The 17412-nt window shown below is 35.6% G+C and overlaps 4 protein-coding genes across 6 annotated transcripts in view; 2 read left to right on the top strand and 2 right to left on the bottom strand.

The window, feature by feature from the left end:
- Nucleotides 1-1671: 1671 nt before the first annotated feature.
- Nucleotides 1672-2742, top strand: LOC114871886 (dTTP/UTP pyrophosphatase). The gene is made up of 4 exons (XM_029178440.2): nt 1672-1899; nt 1985-2226; nt 2293-2439; nt 2509-2742. The coding sequence occupies exons 1-4, from the start codon at nt 1810-1812 to the stop codon at nt 2645-2647; spliced, it is 618 nt and encodes a 205-aa protein (XP_029034273.2). The 5' UTR covers nt 1672-1809; the 3' UTR covers nt 2648-2742.
- Nucleotides 2743-2953: 211 nt separating this feature from the next.
- Nucleotides 2954-4785, top strand: LOC114871887 (mitochondrial fission 1 protein). Its single transcript, XM_029178443.2, has 5 exons — nt 2954-3121; nt 3431-3640; nt 3698-3803; nt 4269-4345; nt 4579-4785. The coding sequence occupies exons 1-5, from the start codon at nt 3077-3079 to the stop codon at nt 4645-4647; spliced, it is 507 nt and encodes a 168-aa protein (XP_029034276.1). The 5' UTR covers nt 2954-3076; the 3' UTR covers nt 4648-4785.
- Nucleotides 4786-8785: 4000 nt separating this feature from the next.
- On the bottom strand, nt 8786-11903 carry LOC123987811 (cyclin-L1-like). Its single transcript, XM_046285868.1, has one exon. It carries the CDS (start codon nt 11805-11807, stop codon nt 11349-11351), a length of 459 nt encoding a protein of 152 aa, XP_046141824.1. The 5' UTR covers nt 11808-11903; the 3' UTR covers nt 8786-11348.
- Nucleotides 11813-17412, bottom strand: part of LOC114871879 (leucine-rich repeat-containing protein 4C-like) — a 114621-nt gene continuing 109021 nt past the window's right edge. The window contains exon 6 of one of the 3 annotated variants that reach the window (XM_046285853.1): nt 11813-13559. In XM_046285853.1, coding sequence (XP_046141809.1) covers nt 11919-13559 — 1641 coding nt within the window. In that variant the 3' untranslated portion in view covers nt 11813-11918. The remainder of the gene's footprint in view (nt 13560-17412) is intronic. The other 2 variants (XM_029178430.2, XM_029178431.2) reach the window with 2 other exon arrangements.

The raw sequence follows: 17412 nt of genomic DNA on the forward strand, positions 1-17412 counted from the left end.
TTTCCCTAGGTTATCCTTTAAACTACTCAATTATCCCCCAAAATACCTCAATACTTTTTTATAGAAAATAAGCAAATCTATCAAATAGAAACCTTTGAATCATTGATACTCCCCTAATTAATTATTTTATAAGCTTTAAAGTGCCTCCACTTCCAGAACTGGTATGTGCACCATCTGACGCTCTGTTGGTCGCCATTTAATTTTATCTGTCTAACATTTCAGGCCAATATTAAAACAAATGTCCTATATTTCGAAGGATACTTTCAAATCTCTAAGGAAATCTTTGTAAAATTCCGTAAAAAACGTGAAACAACAATAGCATACATCATCCACGTTTATCTCAATCCGCAGTCTTCTTAATAACTGGTTTTTAATATCCTGCTCGTCATAACCTCTGATTATGTAGATTCTAAGATAACCATATTGTTTCCATGGAATCATCTTCAAGAATTCCGGGTTATTTGCATCTTCAATCGCAACAAATAGATTTCCTTGTTGCCTTTGAATTCACTATCAAATGGCGGGGTAGATCTATGGGTTTCGGTGAAGCCTCCACCTTCCCACGATTAAATGCATCGTGACGAAGTGTAGGTCTCATGGTAGCCCGTTAAATTAATTAATTCAACGAAACAATGCGAGGTATGGCGAAAAAATGCCGCGAAATCTTTGTTCAGGCTGCGGCGTAAAGATGGGTCAACCTTTCGCCTTGCGATTATGTAAGACCTCGGACTGACTGACCTTTAGGTTCGTTCATGGCATGCGGCATTTACGTAATTTACCGATTACGATGTATTAGAATCTTCTCTATGGCTAGAAAATAGTTCTCCTTCCCGTTCTAATATTTTTCATCTACTCGCTCGCCCCTCTGACAATGAGTGGGGCATTTCAACCCCTGATGGGATCAGTCACGACCTACACCTGTAAAACCTATAGCATGGCAACTAAAATTAAGCGGGTTTATTTTAATTGGAAATTTTCATATAATGAAAAATAAGATTTTAACTGTGAAATTTTCAGCATAAGTCAGTTGTAAGTATGTACTTTTTAGAAATCTCAACAATGTAAGATTCTTTTGCAATGCTGAAATTACCGTGAACAGTAACTAATAAGGTGTAAAAGTAGCCTGAGGATACCCCTCTCACTCTTACATTTCTCGTAATGCTTGTTAATGAATGGTACAGGTGTTGGTCGTTTTCACGCACTTTTAACTCCTGCACGACAAGGGATTACATCAGAGATGTCCAAGGGGGATTCAGGATTGTTTGAAAGGGAGATAGTAATGAGGGAAAGCCTGGATCTATGTATATACATATATTGGACGTACTGAATTATCGTTTATATCTAATATGAAGTAAAATTTAGATTAGATTAATTATTTTATTCAATGAAACTTTAATTTAATCGATTTATAGATGATGGGAATAATTAATTTTCAAAACTTAAAATTTTTAATTTAATTTCTTCTTACCATCTTACATTATTGGTATAACAGTAAACTTTTAATTGCAATAAATAGGAATAATTAATATTCAAATTTTCAATTTGCTACTTTACATTATTAATATAATAGTATATAATTGAATTTTTTAATACAATAAAAGTAATATTTTCTCTCTGGATTCTCGAAAAAACCGAGTATGTATCTAGCGACATCTACAAAGATGAATTGATGCATTGATAAATACATACAAGGTTAATCTAATTGATATTCTTGGAAATCTATGTACTACATTATAGATTTGCATCTGGATGTTATAATCATAAAGAATCCTATCTGTATTTCACTTGTTTCGTTTATTTGAAAAAACAATGTTAGAGCCAACAATAGAAGCTTTAACAGCATGTAGAGTAATATTAGCCAGTGGGTCTCCTAGACGCCATGAAATTATACAAAAATTGGTAATTTGTATGATCAAGTAAAACAGATATATTGCTATAATAATATATAACCATGATGTGTAATGTAATTTCTTTTATATATCAGGGTATAAAGGCAGAAGTAGTACCTTCACTGTATGATGAAAACTTAGACAGATCATCATACAAAAACCATGGAGAATATATCCAAGACCTAGCAAAGTACAAAGTACAAGAAGTATACAATAGATTGAAAAAAGATCTTATATCACCATTTCTAATAATTGGTGCAGATACCATGGTTACAATGGGCAATCTCATTTATGGCAAACCAAAAAATGAGTCGCATGCATTTGAAATGTTATCAAGGTAAAATATAATCACTTCAATGCACAAATGAATTATCAAATAATTATCAAATATATGGTATTTCAGTTTAGCAAATAAGGAACATATTGTCATCACAGGAGTATGTTTAAAAACATTAAATACAGAGGTGAAGTATTATAATTCTACAAAAGTGAAATTTGGAGACTTATCAGAGGCACAAATAAGGACATACATAAAATCAGGAGAATGTTTGTATGTATTAATCAATTCTTGCATCTGAATAATAATTGTTCTTTATATCTGAATCATTCCTTGTTACAGAGATAAAGCTGGAGGATATGGTGTACAGGGAATGGGTGGCTGTTTAATTGAAAAAGTAGATGGAGATGTCTATACTGTAATGGGAATGCCATTATATTCATTAGCAAAACATTTAAATAACATTTTCTCTACGGTATAATTAGTGAATTGTAAATAATTCATTTTGTAGTACAAAAGATGTCTGATTTATATACACATGAATTAAATTAAATTATTCCTTAAATTTGCATATTACAACTGTGTATACATATATTATTAGTGTAATATACCTATATCTGTTAAAAGTGTATAGATCAAACATATTAGATCGATTATAAGATTTATTTAAAATTTAAAGTAACAAAATATAGAATTATTGTAACAAATTTCAAGTTGTCCAAGAATTGGCGCGTTTTATTTCGCCAATAAGTCGCAGGTGGAAGAAGCGCACTTGGTTGTTTCTTTGTCTTTGACAGTTGGATTTACCGAAACAGAGTTGGTAGTTTTGTGATGAGTAATTTGCTTTCAAGGTAGAATTTAGGACAGAACAAATTATTTTCTTGTAGTTTTCATAAATTTTGATTCAAAAATGGAGGATGTATTGGAAGAAGTTGTTTCTTCTGAAGATTTAAAGGTAATAGTATGTCTTTCCAATAAAAAACGCAATTTTATCTATTTATAAATGTTACAGTAATAAATAAAATTTAGTTATTCTTCCCCCCCACAACATTTCTTTTTTCATAATGTAAAATAGTATTTAGAATATTCTTAAGGTTAGATTGACATCAATTTATTATTAATTTATTGTTATTATATTAACGTTGTTTAATGTTATATTTAAGTATATATGCCTTATTTGATGACTTATCCTGATATTTAAAAACAAAATAGTGTTTTGACTCATCTTATCTGAAATATACAAAAACCATAATACCTCTTTCAGAAATTTGAACGAGTATACCATGAGCAATTACGTTCATCATTTGTAACCCAGAAAGCACAGTTTGAATATGCCTGGTGTCTTGTCAGAAGTAAATACCCTGCAGACATTCGAAAAGGAATAATTCTATTGGAAGATTTGTATTGCAATCATGATGATAGTAATAAACGAGACTGTCTTTACTATTTAGCGATTGGAAATGCTAGAATAAAGGTGAGGCAAAATTTTCAATCTATAAGTTGAATGTTATTTAATTGTGTTTGGTTTTAGGAATATTCAAAAGCCTTAACGTATGTTAGATCATTTCTTCAGGTCGAACCCCAAAATCGACAAGTACAACATTTAGAAACACTGATCAAGAAGAAAATGGAAAAAGGTTTTCATTTTATCAATTACTATTGGTTTAGACAGATGAAAGTTTTACAATCAGCATGCATTAAAAATCAGTCACTCTATTTTTTGTTATGTTTAATTGTAGTTGTAGTTTCATTGATTGGTAGTTATTATATCTCTTGTAATTAAAATCAGTATTAATCAGCATGTTTATTTCTATATTTATATGCATGCAAAGGTATACTGCTTGTTGTATTAATATTATAGTAGACGGTGACGAAATTAATTTTTATTATTTATTACCAGTATTATTTTTTTATACATATACAGCTATGCAACTAATTTACATTTTTTTAGTCTACTCTGTATATATTGTTTAATAAAAATAGTATTATACAAAAAACTCCTTTTAATGCCTCTACTCAGCATATTTGTGACAAGAAGAAAATTAATTATTGAAATTGTACTTATGGTCGGAATTATATTATTTATTTATTTTTTTTTGCAGAGGGTCTGTATGGTATGGCCATTGCAGGAGGAGTTATTATTGGTGTTGCAAGTATCCTAGGTCTCAGCTTCGCGATGGTAAAAAAAAACTAATTAACGCCTGGGTCAAGAACTTTGTTATTACTGTGTGATGTGGAATAATTGCTTTGTACATGATGTTAATCCAAAGAAAGATTTTACAAAAAAAAAAAAAAAAATGAATAGTCATGTAGAACTTACATTTTTACACAAAGAACAAACATCGTGTATTATTTTTTTAGGTTTTCTTCAAATTTATTGTAATAGTGCATTATAAATTGTTTTTTTTTCAGTTCAAGAATAATATATATATATATATATATATAAGGAAAATGACATTCCGTAGTGTTTTGATTACGTAATTATAAGCAGCAAGGGAACACATGAAGTTTGCTTATACCAAAGTAATATATAGCTTTTGTACATACAAATATTGTATTCTATTTATATGTATTGTTACTTAAATCTCTGGTGAAATAAATGTTTTGTGTTACATCAAAGTGAGTACTATTTATCCAACATCGGATTGGGGCGGGGGTGGGGGGTAACGGAAGCGTCACTATCAGGAAAATGAATATAATAATAATAATACTTTTTATATATAGATTTATTGACGACTTCTTAATATCCGTTGATAAAGTTGTTTATGTACAAAATAACGCTGGAATACCCCTATAATATTATTATATTTAGAGACCTACGTTATGGCCCAGGGACTCGTTAAAACTATTCAGTTTCCACGAATCTACGCTTATTACAGAGCGCCGCTACTATTCTTTCTTGAAGGTACCTTCTTTCCAACGACATCCCTTTTCTTTCTTTTATAATATTTACAAAAATTTGATTCGTCATAGACGATTCTGTTTCGTGACGTTGGAATCTGGACCACCCTCGACGTTTTATCATACATTTTATTAAAGAGAAAATTTTATAGGCGATGAATGATTCTTTTAAGGACTATCTTCGAAAGTGTATTTACAGGAAGTCGAGAAAACTCTGGGTCTACATCCACGGTGTAATTGGGTGATTAGGAAATTAAATGGGCGATTTATGTGTACATATTGTAGGTGTACCATAGCTCAAATGAAATGAACTTCATAATATGCATATATCATGAATGAGACGTTTATTGTTGGGGGAATGTGGAAATTCACATATTTTTTGGAACTTTAGAATCTCAGAGTTTTAGAATGTGCGGGGTGGCATCAGGGGATGGTCTACCTACTTACACCAATAGTTAAACAACTATTTCCTTTTCATTTGATTAATTATCCTTATTACCAATTCCTCCCATGGCAGTCAAAATATCAATTTTTACTTTCTCTTCAACCAAACCATCAAACTGTGTCAGAAAAGGATCAAATTTAAAAGCAATCCATAAGAATCATTTTTAAAGTACATACCGCTAAATAATATTATCACAACAATATGTGGCACTAATCTTTAAAAATACGTTATCAAACAATCTTTGATTTATCTTTCATTAACACATCCGGTGCGGCTCACGCGTCAGGATGGCGAGGTTCCTTTGTTCTACAATACGTTAAACTCGCACTGAACACGTTAACCCTTGGACGGTGGATCACCGGTGGAAGAGAGCCACAATTTTAATGCAATGTTCTGTAGGTTTGGGCCACGATTGATCCAGGCTCCGCTGTTCAAGGGTTAATCGAAGAACAGAATCGAACGGCAGTGCAAGCCATCATTCGAAGAAGTATAATAGAAAACAGTGTGCGTTTACGGAACACATAAATCCATGGGGTTACATCCGTGGGTACTGAAAGGAAGGGAACGATCATCCTTAAGGATCCAGGACGTCTCGACGTATATACTTATCATAGGAATTAATTACTCGAGTAGAATTAGCAGTTTGAAAATACTTTTAAGCAGTTAAAGGATGCATATTGCTTTCTCAATAAGGCTCCGCTATGCTTTACACGAATTATACAGGCTGATCCTTCGTTTCCTCATTTCTTATTTTTATTTCGTGAAGCCTCGTGAGTCTAGTTTTCATGAAACAGGGGAAACGATTTAGAGTGGTACGAAGATGGACATCGAAGTCAGCCGCTACTGCGTAAAAATATCCTAGCAAGAGTTCCTACAGCTCTAGTAGAAGAAAATGTCATTAGGAAAAATGAAATGATTTGACAAAATTTCAACGTTAATATCGATTTTCCATATGGGATTGTACATTCTTTTTTTAAATATAAATCGATGCAGTTTGCGATTTTCTATAAAAAAAAATATTTAAAAAACTGTTAAACAAATTTTGAAAATAATCGGAACTCTTGCTAGCCCTTTATACGCTAAAGGAACGTGAATGAATCGTGCGCATAGATACGAGTTTAAACGTCATATAACATGACGTATAGTATTAATATTGGATCATCCCATAATTTGATGTCAGTTTTTAATTAAATTAGTAATTCATTAACTATTCCGTTCGGTAGAAAATTTTCATCTTCAATGTTTCATTTGCTTAAATTGATGTACTCTCATTAATATTATTTTTAATTATCATATTAAGTGCCTCGAGGGTCATTAATGAGCAATGCCTCAAATCTTATATAATTGTATAATAATTAGTATAATTATAAGAAAAGAGAAAATAAATTTTCAATGTATTGCACTAATTATGTAAATTAGTTATTTGAATAATTTAATCTTCTTTGGGTTATAAGGATGATCCAATATTTATAAATGTAAAAGTAAAGATAGGCCTTACAAACTATCAATGTTTAATTTTTGTACAATAATTTATAATAATGTCTGTGACACGATTAATTTAATTTTTACATTTTTCTTTTATCGTTTTTTTACCAGAGGGTATCGATTGACTAGCAACACGATACAATTTTAACCCTTCAAAGATGGTAACTGGTTCAATATGATCCATATTTGCAAAATATATCAATTAAAATTTTTAACCTTAAGAAACTTTCCTATGAAATTTAATTAAAATTTAATTAACTCATTTTCCCATGAAATGAAACAACAAATAAATTTATATTCAATTATTTGGATCAATTATGACCCAGATCCATCGCTCTAGGGTTAATTAATTAATTAATTAATTAATTAATTAATTGATTCTTCCTTTAATATCGTAAAATATACAATCTTCATTCATTTCTATCGCAACGGAGTAATACTCTTCTCTTTTTTTTTGCATCGACTACCTATGACACATTTGACCCCGACATATACAATATTCTTAATTACAATCGGACTTCGAACTTTTGACACCAATTCTCTTTTTATTCCTATTGTTACTTAAAAAATAAGATCTGATATATCTAGTGTTTGTTTATCTATACTCATTTTATGAATTATTTCAATTCTTTATGGTGAGTTGGGTCCAATTGTTACCTAGGACCCTTGGAACAGGACATTAATTACGATTTTTTTAATCAGGGAACACTTTTCATTATCGGTTTTTGTGCAACTTTAGTATGCTCTTTGCAGATGTTCAATATATTTGAAATTGCATTAGTTTCTTTATTAAATTGGTTGCAGAAATTTGGAATAAGACATTTCATTTTGTAAAAAAGATGGCAGTTCAATCCTTTGAGTGCTGTGGACATATCTACAAGGTGTTCCAAAATTAAATAATACACAATAAAATTTAGAAAAAAAAATAGTGTATAAAATTATAAAAAATATTATTAAAGCTTCCATAGCTATTTTTATATAAAATAAATTTTTTAATTTCTTTAATTTTGAAACACTATATGCCGTGAATTCTAAGCCTAGAAAAATTTGATACCGGTGTCTTATAACACATTTAAACTTAGTTAATTATAATAGAAATTGATAATTTGTTTAAGATAATTTATGATTTTACAAATTTAATAATCCCAATTCTGATAAAAAATTTGATTATTTAACTTTGAAACGTCCTGTATAGTTAAAATACATATATTTTTTCATCTTTTTTATATATTCATATTTTATCAAAAAAGTCTTGCAAATAGAATATATTTCATTATCCTTCTGAAATTAATTCAATTAATTACAAAATATTCACATCTTATTGAAAAAGATTTGAAAACTTAATTTATTGCATTATCTTTCTAAAATTAATATCCAAAATCTAATTTATTTTTGTAGCATTAAATAATATTTGTATTTCATTAAAAAAAAAAAAAAAAAAGACAAGCTGCACTGGTTTGGCACGGAATGTCTTCAGAATCGCATACTAGATCAAGTTCTCAGCCACGTGTGTTCTAAATTGAATACGAAAGAGAAATGCATAATCGCGTAATGGATGCACTTGGAAAATTTACAAGTACATACATATATAGGTACATCAGATGACGTTAAAATATATTCTAGGAAAACTGGTTCCATTTAAATAAGCAATGATAAATTAAGCAATAATACTAATTAAAAAAAAAAAAAAAAAAAAAAGAGTATACGACACAATTAAAATAAAAAATTATACAAAATAAATAGAACAATGAAAGACTTATGATTGTTAAAAAATATGAAATTTTATAGTAAATCATACTAAGCTCGTTTATATTTCAAGAATCTTTTGTGAAATAACAGAAATTTATAATTAACGAATGTTTACTTAAATACAATTTTAATACAAATAACACAGATTGTAGGAGTTAAAAATTATTATAAATAAAATTAATATCAAAATTGATATTTCACAACTTTTTTTCTTTTAAAGCTTTAAATGATCTTTTCTGGAAAATAATTTGCAAAGAAGAGGAGGGTTAATGTGGTACGGCTCAAGGGTGAAATTACTTAGGAAAGTTTCTTCTTATCGGTGCTTCCTTTGTGACGGTTTAAATGGCGCTAGAATTTCCACGAAGGGATCCCCCAGAGAATATGTAATTTTAATTTGTGTCCTTGCAAAAATTTTCATCTTAAAGTAATTCTAGGAACGAGCAATCCATCAAGTGATGTCAAAGTATAGAAAAGTTTTATCACATTTTGAACAATTTTTGAGATAACATCAAATAGATTGGATGGGGTCGGAATTGTACCTATTAATTCTGCTTGCACGACGAAAATAATAGATTTTATCGAAAAATCAGACTCATCGTCAGTTGGGGAAGAATTTTCTTATTAACAACTGTCCATCTTTGATCCAATGCTAAAAAATGTTACACCTTTATAAAATCATCCTCCTTTGAATATCGAAAAAGTTACCAATTCAGAATCAAAACGATTTTCCGGAGCTGTAAGATGGAAAAGCTAGCAAGATTTTCTCGTTTTTCTCTGAGAAACAATGGGGTCGCGAGTAGCTGCTCGAAAGCTATTCCGGAATCGAAGCTCGTCTAGAGGGCTGGGACTTGGAATCCACCTTCTCCACGGTTGAGAACGTCGCACTGAGAGAGTCGATTCAAGGTGCAGTCACCTTTCTCGACCGGGGTGACCGTGGAATTCCACAGGGTACACTCGGCCGGAAAAATAATCTTCGACTCCTTCTTCGACTACCTTTCTCGCTCTCGAGTGGCTGATTTGAACGACTATTGCGTGCTTTGAAAACTTAAGGTTCATTCATATTATAACTCATGTTCGAATGTAATTAATATCCATGGTTCAAAATTCGACAGAAACTGCACCAATATTGGTTGATTATTTACCTGCCTTTTGATTAAGTGAAATAACAATTTTTGCAACTCACAAAAATAACAAATTAACAAAGAACCCATAAGAATTTTAAATATTTTGATTCACGAAGTGAGTCTCTTTCTTCAAGGTAGTCTTCAAGGGTAGATTAATTTTAATTTTAAGTTACCTAAATGGGCTATTATTATTTTCAAAATAAAGCTAATTTGTAAATACGCAGTTAATGTCTTCATCTAACCCCTTTCATACCTGAAGAATTCTACAGTATCATTAAAAAAATGATTTTTAATATTTCCTCTATTATGAACCACCCTGTATATAAAAAAAGAGATGGAAAATATGTAATGCCACTTCTGAATACGATTCCATGCGTGCCTCTTCAAGGATCCAGTCAAAATATTCACAAAACGTTTTCTATAAGGACTTGTCGAGGAAAACCGATAGATTTCGTTTTTTCAGGTTCTCTATCTTTTCAAATTCTGAAGCTGATATTTACAAACGATCGTCCAAGATTCAGGACCTTTTCAGGGTCTTCAAAGTTACAATTTCGCATACGTAGAAGAAGAACAATCAATCATGGATTTTCAACTTGCTTTGTTGATTTTGTCCATTAGATGACTTTGAATAACCAGTCTTCCTTTGTGCACCGCAACATCATCAGCATCGACCTCTTCTTTATGTCCGCAGCTTCCATTTTACTTTCACATGAAGAAATGTTTCCATTGGAACCTGACTTTTTTCAATTACCCTGATTATTGCCATATTGCCATTCGATGCTGAAGAATTCCTTGGTTTCAAGGTTGAAGTCGAAGCGGTTGGAATGTTCCTAAATGTCTGTCATAATCAGTCTTCAAATTGTAGTCACTTCGCTAATTCCATCGTTGACCCTGAAGCACTTGCAATATAAATTTCGCACCATTTTGAATTTTATAGGAATCTTGAAGATCTAGAAAACCCTTCAAGGACTATCTGAGAGAGATTCCCAGTTTTGATGCCTTCTTCTTTTTATGGCAGTTATGAGGCAGGGCGTCATCTAACAAGTTCGAGCCCTGGGTAGTAGGTACACCTTTACAGAGGTAGGGCAAAGTGGTAGATCTACCTAACTGAGATCGAACGTGTTAAATCTTGCAGAAATGACACTAAACGATGCCATGGTACTCATGACCATTAATGCCTTCACTTTAGGTCCTCGTCATCATCAAATCACTGATATTTCACCTCCTGACCAACATTACCATCTCCCCACATCGCGCTCGGGCTTTCTTGTCCGCCTCCAGGGCACACTAATGGACATCCCCAGCTCGAAGATCTTATTCCAATAAAATTCGAAATGATTCGGAGCTGTTTTTGAACTGCACAAGGACGTTCCCAATATCCATCACTACCAGTACATCTCGTTCGCACGAGGCGTATCCTCAACTTCAGTCTTCAGTTCAATTCACTCGGCTTTTTCCTCTCCCTTAAGCACCTCCCTTTACGCTCTGTACGTTCCAATTTCGCCCATGTGCAGGCTATCATCGCGGGTGTCCATCTGGGCGTCTCGGTGTTTGTCGGCCCGATGGACGGATTGAGCGCCGGCGTCTCGGTCACGGCTCTTCTCCCGACCCGATGCCCTGTCCTTCTCGCGGGGAAAATGATGATGCTGATGTGTCACGTGGCCGTTTACGGGCAGAGTGGGGTAAGAGGACTGGTGGTGTCTGGAGGGTAGAGGCGGGGGTCCGTGATGGTGTCCTGGTACCCCATTTTGCAGATTCGACTCGTGGCCCTCGTTGTCCCGGGAGGGCTGAGGGGTTCGGCGCAAGGAATGGTTCGCATAGTGTAGTCTGACGCCGGTGGAAGAGCAATTATCGCCCGCGATGCTCAGCGGCGTGGAGCCGTCCTCCATACGGTGCCCGGAGATGCCGGTGTTGGGCAGCGTTCCCGGACGGCGCATCTGTCGCGCCGTCTCCCCGTCGATGTAGGTGAAGCCTTCGGCCAGAGTGGTGCTGCCATGGGGCAAAAACCATACGCCGCCGGTTCCTGGGCTCGCTGCCCGAAGTTCTAGCTACAGTTCCGTCACCGGAATCGGCTTGATGTTCGCCGATATCTGCGAGTGCTGCTGCTGTTGCTGTTGCTGCTGTTGCTGTTGCAGCTGCTGCTGTTGAAGATGATGGTGATGATGATGAGATGGCAGCTGCTGGGATTGCGCCTGGTGGTGATGATGATGATGGGGATGGGCGGACCTGACAATGTACTCGTCGTCGGAGAAAGTCTTTTGGTATTCATGCTCCTTCCGGGATATTGCCCGGTTATTCCACTTGTAGTCCTTCAAGGCATCTCTGACCCGTCTGCGACACCTGTAGTAGAGGATTAAAGCTAGTCCGGTGAGTAGGGCTAACCCAGCTGCACATAGGGTGGCCAGGAGGGCCTGCTTTCTGGGGTCTGAGAAGGCGCAGCCTAGTTCATCATGAGTCATGCCCTTGAGGGGTTTGCCCTTGGATTCTGGAGGCTCCGCGCAAATCACTGGGCTGGAATTCCTTGGAACTAGTACGTCAGCTAGCCAGTGTAGACTGCAGTCACAGACTAATGGATTTTCGCTCAGGTCCAATCGGCGTAGCTCGTTCCAGGCCACCAGGGACTCGGAGAACCCGGTGAATGCATTGTCCCTGAGCATCAGGTGTCTCAGGTTCGGCAAACCAGCCAGGGAACCATCTTCCATAGTAGCTAACCTCTTGTTACTGTTTAGTACTAGGGTCTCCAAGTTAGCGTTGTCCGAGAAAGTTCCCCGTTCTACGATTGTTAGCAACTTAGCTGCTGATATGTCCAGTTTCTTCAGCTTGGACAGGCCTTGGAAAGCGCCTGACCTGAGGGTCGTAAAGAAGTTCTGACCTAGAGTCAGTTCTTCGAGACGTGGTAACACTGCTAACTGCTTAGTTGGCACCTCCCTAAGCTTATTTCCATCCAGTTCCAGAGTCCTCAGAGCGTTCAGACCCCGAAAAGCGTTGTCACCGATGTCGTCCAACCCTGCCCCCGTGATGTCCAGCACAGTCAACTGCTCCAACCCCTTGAAGGCGTCATCAGGGAGGGATGAAAAGGCGTTCCAGCCGATGTGCAGCTCCGCCAGGGAGTTCAGTGGCGCCAGAGCTGGGGAAGGGATGGTCCTCAGCTGATTATCGTCAAGGTGTAGCACCCTAAGGGTGCCCAACTTCTGAAACGCCCCAGGCTCCACTTTGGATATCCGATTCTTTCCCAGATCGAGTTCCTCCAGCTTTGACAGCGAAGCAAACAGGCCATTTTTCAGGCTCTCTAGATAGTTGTCCCTTAAATTCAACACTGTCAGCGACCTCAGACCTTGAAAAGTCTTCTCGGTTAGCGCAGAGATCTTGTTATGCCTTAGATGAAGTTCTACCAGCTGTTTCTGGGCATCGAAGCTGCCGTTTGGGATGGTGAACAGGTGGTTACTGGACAGGTCCACATTTTTTAGGTCCCCGTAGAATTGGAAAGCTGCCGCGTCTACTATCTTTATCCGGTTCTCTTTCAGCACTATTCGCTGGATGCTGGGATTCAGCGCTATGGGAATGACGTCCAGATTCGCGCCTATGCAGGACACCATCAAGTTATCGTCGTCGCAAATGCAGCCGTTAGGGCAAATCGCTGCGCCGCCCAGAGCGAACAGACCACCCAGGACCAGCAGTTGGAGCAGGGTCTGGAAACAACGAAGAAAATCTTGGTTAGAAGGGTATTCTGCGCTTATCGTGTTAACGATAGGTTTAGCGGCAAGTATAAATTATTCTCCACGGACAGTGACGCGAAGAGCAATTAGTATGCATGATTAGTATGCATATTCCGATGGAAGATGATAGCCACTTTTTCAAATTATTTTGCATATTAATTTTAAGATTATTCAATTGATCGCAAGCGTGATTGCAACGTGTCAGGTTGTGTTAAAGGTAAAAACAGCCAGGTCATTATACAGTGGCGATAGGGAAGTTGCTGTGAGGTCACCAGCATGCTTGACCCCATTACTCATTTCCCATTTCAGTCGTATCACGAGATTCAACCGCTATTTAATGATTCGAGATCCTTGAATGTGCTTTGATATTATTCATCCGAGTATTTCTGCATATTTGCTAGCAGCACGCACCGCAGTTCTACTTCGCGTGCAAATCTATAGCCTCTTTCAAAAGAAATGCGATCGTTGGAATGACGGAGGTTTCAGACGATCGTCAAACAATTGAAAAAATCTTAACATTACAGAACAAAATGTATTTAACAAATTTTCTGTGCGTTTCATGATTTAAGAGGAAAAAAATGTGAAAAGAAGTATAATTACTCCTTTTTCCCTAGATGATGTAATTGTATGTTTTCTTTTGGTTTGAATTTCAGAACAGTGTGTATGGTTTTTTTTTCCAATTAAAATTGTAGGGTAATTGAGTTTCATGGGGTTTCACTTGATATAGTGAACTTAATTAATTTTCTTAGTAATGGGTTTGTAAGATGCAACGTAAGAGGCTGGTTTTTATTATTGCATAATACATTGTTAATTTATTTTGTTGCAATTATTTAGGAGAATTCTAATAATGAATAATAATTATCCTCTTTCGACGATAAAAATCCTTCGTGCAAGTAAATTGTAAATTGAAAGCATGATTTCAGATTAACATAAGATAATTTAACCAAACACGATGAAATAACGTTCGCCGTTTGCTTCCGTGACCGAAACAATACCGCCATTAGCATCTCAACGCCGTCGTAATTATATGCTCGTGAGCTCACGCGACATCGAATAACCAGACTGTTATCTACAGCCTAAATGCTATTAGAATCTGTTTTTATAGAAAGTCCTCAACCTATTTCAGATTCATTTGAACTTTTTTATTGACCTTGTTTCTTTGGGGTCGTTCTTTATCGCTCTCGTTGTGATTGATTAACACGTTGTTCACGTGGTTAATGATACATGTTGATAACATTAACAACCTCTTCGGCAATGCAGTATTCGTCATGAATAGTATTAGTCTGATTATTTTATTTTATTTTAGCTGATATATTAACAATAACAATAACTGGTTATATTACCATTTTCAACAGATTTTCAGCTTTAATTTGATGTTTAAAAATGATGATTACAAATGATATTTTGCGATACATTTCTGTAATTTCTGAAATTTGGAGAACAGTATGAGAGAAGCAATGTATCTTCATAAAAATGGCAATGTACTCTCATGAAAAAAAAAAAAAAAAACTAATTTAATTTTAACTCCTTAAATTAAAGTTTCTCATAGGATTTCGTAATTGTTAAAATTTTGTGACACTGCAAGTCCGAAACAGGCGTTAGATCTCTAGATAAAGGTGGGAGGGTGGGGAGCTGGGGTTGGGGATGAAAGAGAAACTGTGAGAAGGGTATGCAACACCTTTGTGCATAGTGGATGTTCATTTACAGCGGCGGCTAGGCAAATCTGCCACACGTATCGCGGCCGCGCTAATGGACAAAAGGGTAATTTGTAATCGCTAATTACATCCAGTTAAATCTGACGTGTTCACCCCGAAACTGGCGTGACGTTACCCCTTCCTGCAAGGTATGTAACCAACCCTCGGTCCAGACCCTTACACCCTGGTCCGGGTATGATTAGTGCGAGCGATAAGTCGAGACGTCTGCCGTATTCTCGCCGCGTTATCTCGCTGCAATTAGTTGCGCGTAACGACATGTAATTAAGACAAAAAGCTCTCGAATCGTACAGAACGATATACAGTGTCCTTTGTCTATCTTCTCGGAGACCAATGGGACGTCTTTGAAGTATCAGCTCGTTACCTGTCCACGGATTCTTGATTACGACAGAGTGATTGAAAATTATTCGATAACTTTTTAGTCTCATTTTAACTCTTTAAATTAAAGTTTCTCATAGGATTTCGTAATGTTAGATCTCTAAATAAAGGTGGGAGGGTCGGGAGCTGGGTTAATTTAAATCTCTACATGATAACAAAATTTTTTTTTGTAACATCCTTTATAGGAAGAAAAAGAATAAACGTCCCTGGTTCAGTCTATAAAAGAAAATCGATCGTACTTTATTTTTAGCTTGACTTGTCTTTTTCATGAAAAATTACTCACTTCCATTGTGACATCTTTATATAATATTAGTCACGAAAACACAGTGCTAATAGGGAACATGACTCGTACAATTGGTCAAGATAAACTACCAGTTGTTCCGGTGGTTGATCGATAGAGATTGATTCGAATAGAATGACTTTCTTGCTTATAAATTGTACTTTTACGTTATATTCTCGGGCATAGATTTAAGTGATCTGTACTCTCGTTTGTCCACGGTTGAATAAACACCAGGAAACAAAGGCATTTTTATCAAGTTTCTATCATACTCAACATTTTCATTTGATTATATTGTAATTTTTTATCTGATTTACTCGACACTTTATATTTTTCAGAGATAGTGCACATACTAGTATAACGTTCACGCGTGAAGAAACAAGTTGAAACGGAGAAGCGTGCTGGAAGGAATAAACGTTCGTCAAGCTACCCTTAATTCGAACAAAAAACATCCGGGAAATAAAGGGATTAAATAGAACAGTGCTGGGGGGACGATAAAACCGTGTAACTCTGAAACAAGCTGAACCTCGAGCAGGAAGAGAGAGCCAAATGAAATTTTTGCAAATATAAGCTGGGATATCCGTTTTCACACCGAAATGCTCCCATGTAGAGATTACCCACTTGCCAGTTCTTCAGTTTCATTTTCAAACGCTACATCCTGCTGTTGTTATACCGATAAGAACGAGTAAGAACAAATCATTGGAAATTGAATTGAGTTTCGAATCGAATTGATACGTGTTTTGTTTCAACGAAGAATTAGTTATTTTGGATCGATAATATCGATGAATCCTTTATGCAGGCCTCTTTATTAAACTTTATTCATTAAAACGATGCGCCGTAAGTGTGATTTTTGAATACTTTTCTGTCATGAAATCATCTCAGACTTTTCATAATGTCAGAATTGGCAATTGCTAGTAACATACATACGTATTTGATTTGTCTGACCACAATGGAAATGCAACGACGTCTTTTCCACGTTTCCCATTCGTCACGGAGGGGGGAGGGGAAAAATTGCAGCCCCTATTTTCCCACGGTATTACAGCCGACGTTTGCAAACATTAAATCCGCATATTGCAAATACTGGCCGCGTAACGGCGTGTAAAGCCTGCGCCTCTGCTGAAAAGACGACGAGGGATTATTAAAATCGGCCGTGCAAACGAACACCAGCCGGGGAAAACGTAATCTAATGTCCTCGTTGATTTTTGTTTCATTCGGAACGTAGCCGGTGGTTGCAGACCGGTCACTCTAATTTCGGTGCGAATGAAACGAGTTTAAACACGAACGGTAACGAATTCAGAGGCGATGAAATCATATAGAGAGGTTTGTTTTTTATAAATCTAATTTTTAAACTTGAGACGTTCTCTTTTTTCTTTAATTTTGAAACGTAGAAAATTTGATACGATTTCATGCCAGAAAAGTAGGTATTCGAAGTAATCAAATATATTACATCTAAAAAATT

This window comes from Osmia bicornis, chromosome 1 (assembly GCF_907164935.1).
Source record: "Osmia bicornis bicornis chromosome 1, iOsmBic2.1, whole genome shotgun sequence".
NCBI lineage: Eukaryota > Metazoa > Arthropoda > Insecta > Hymenoptera > Megachilidae > Osmia > Osmia bicornis.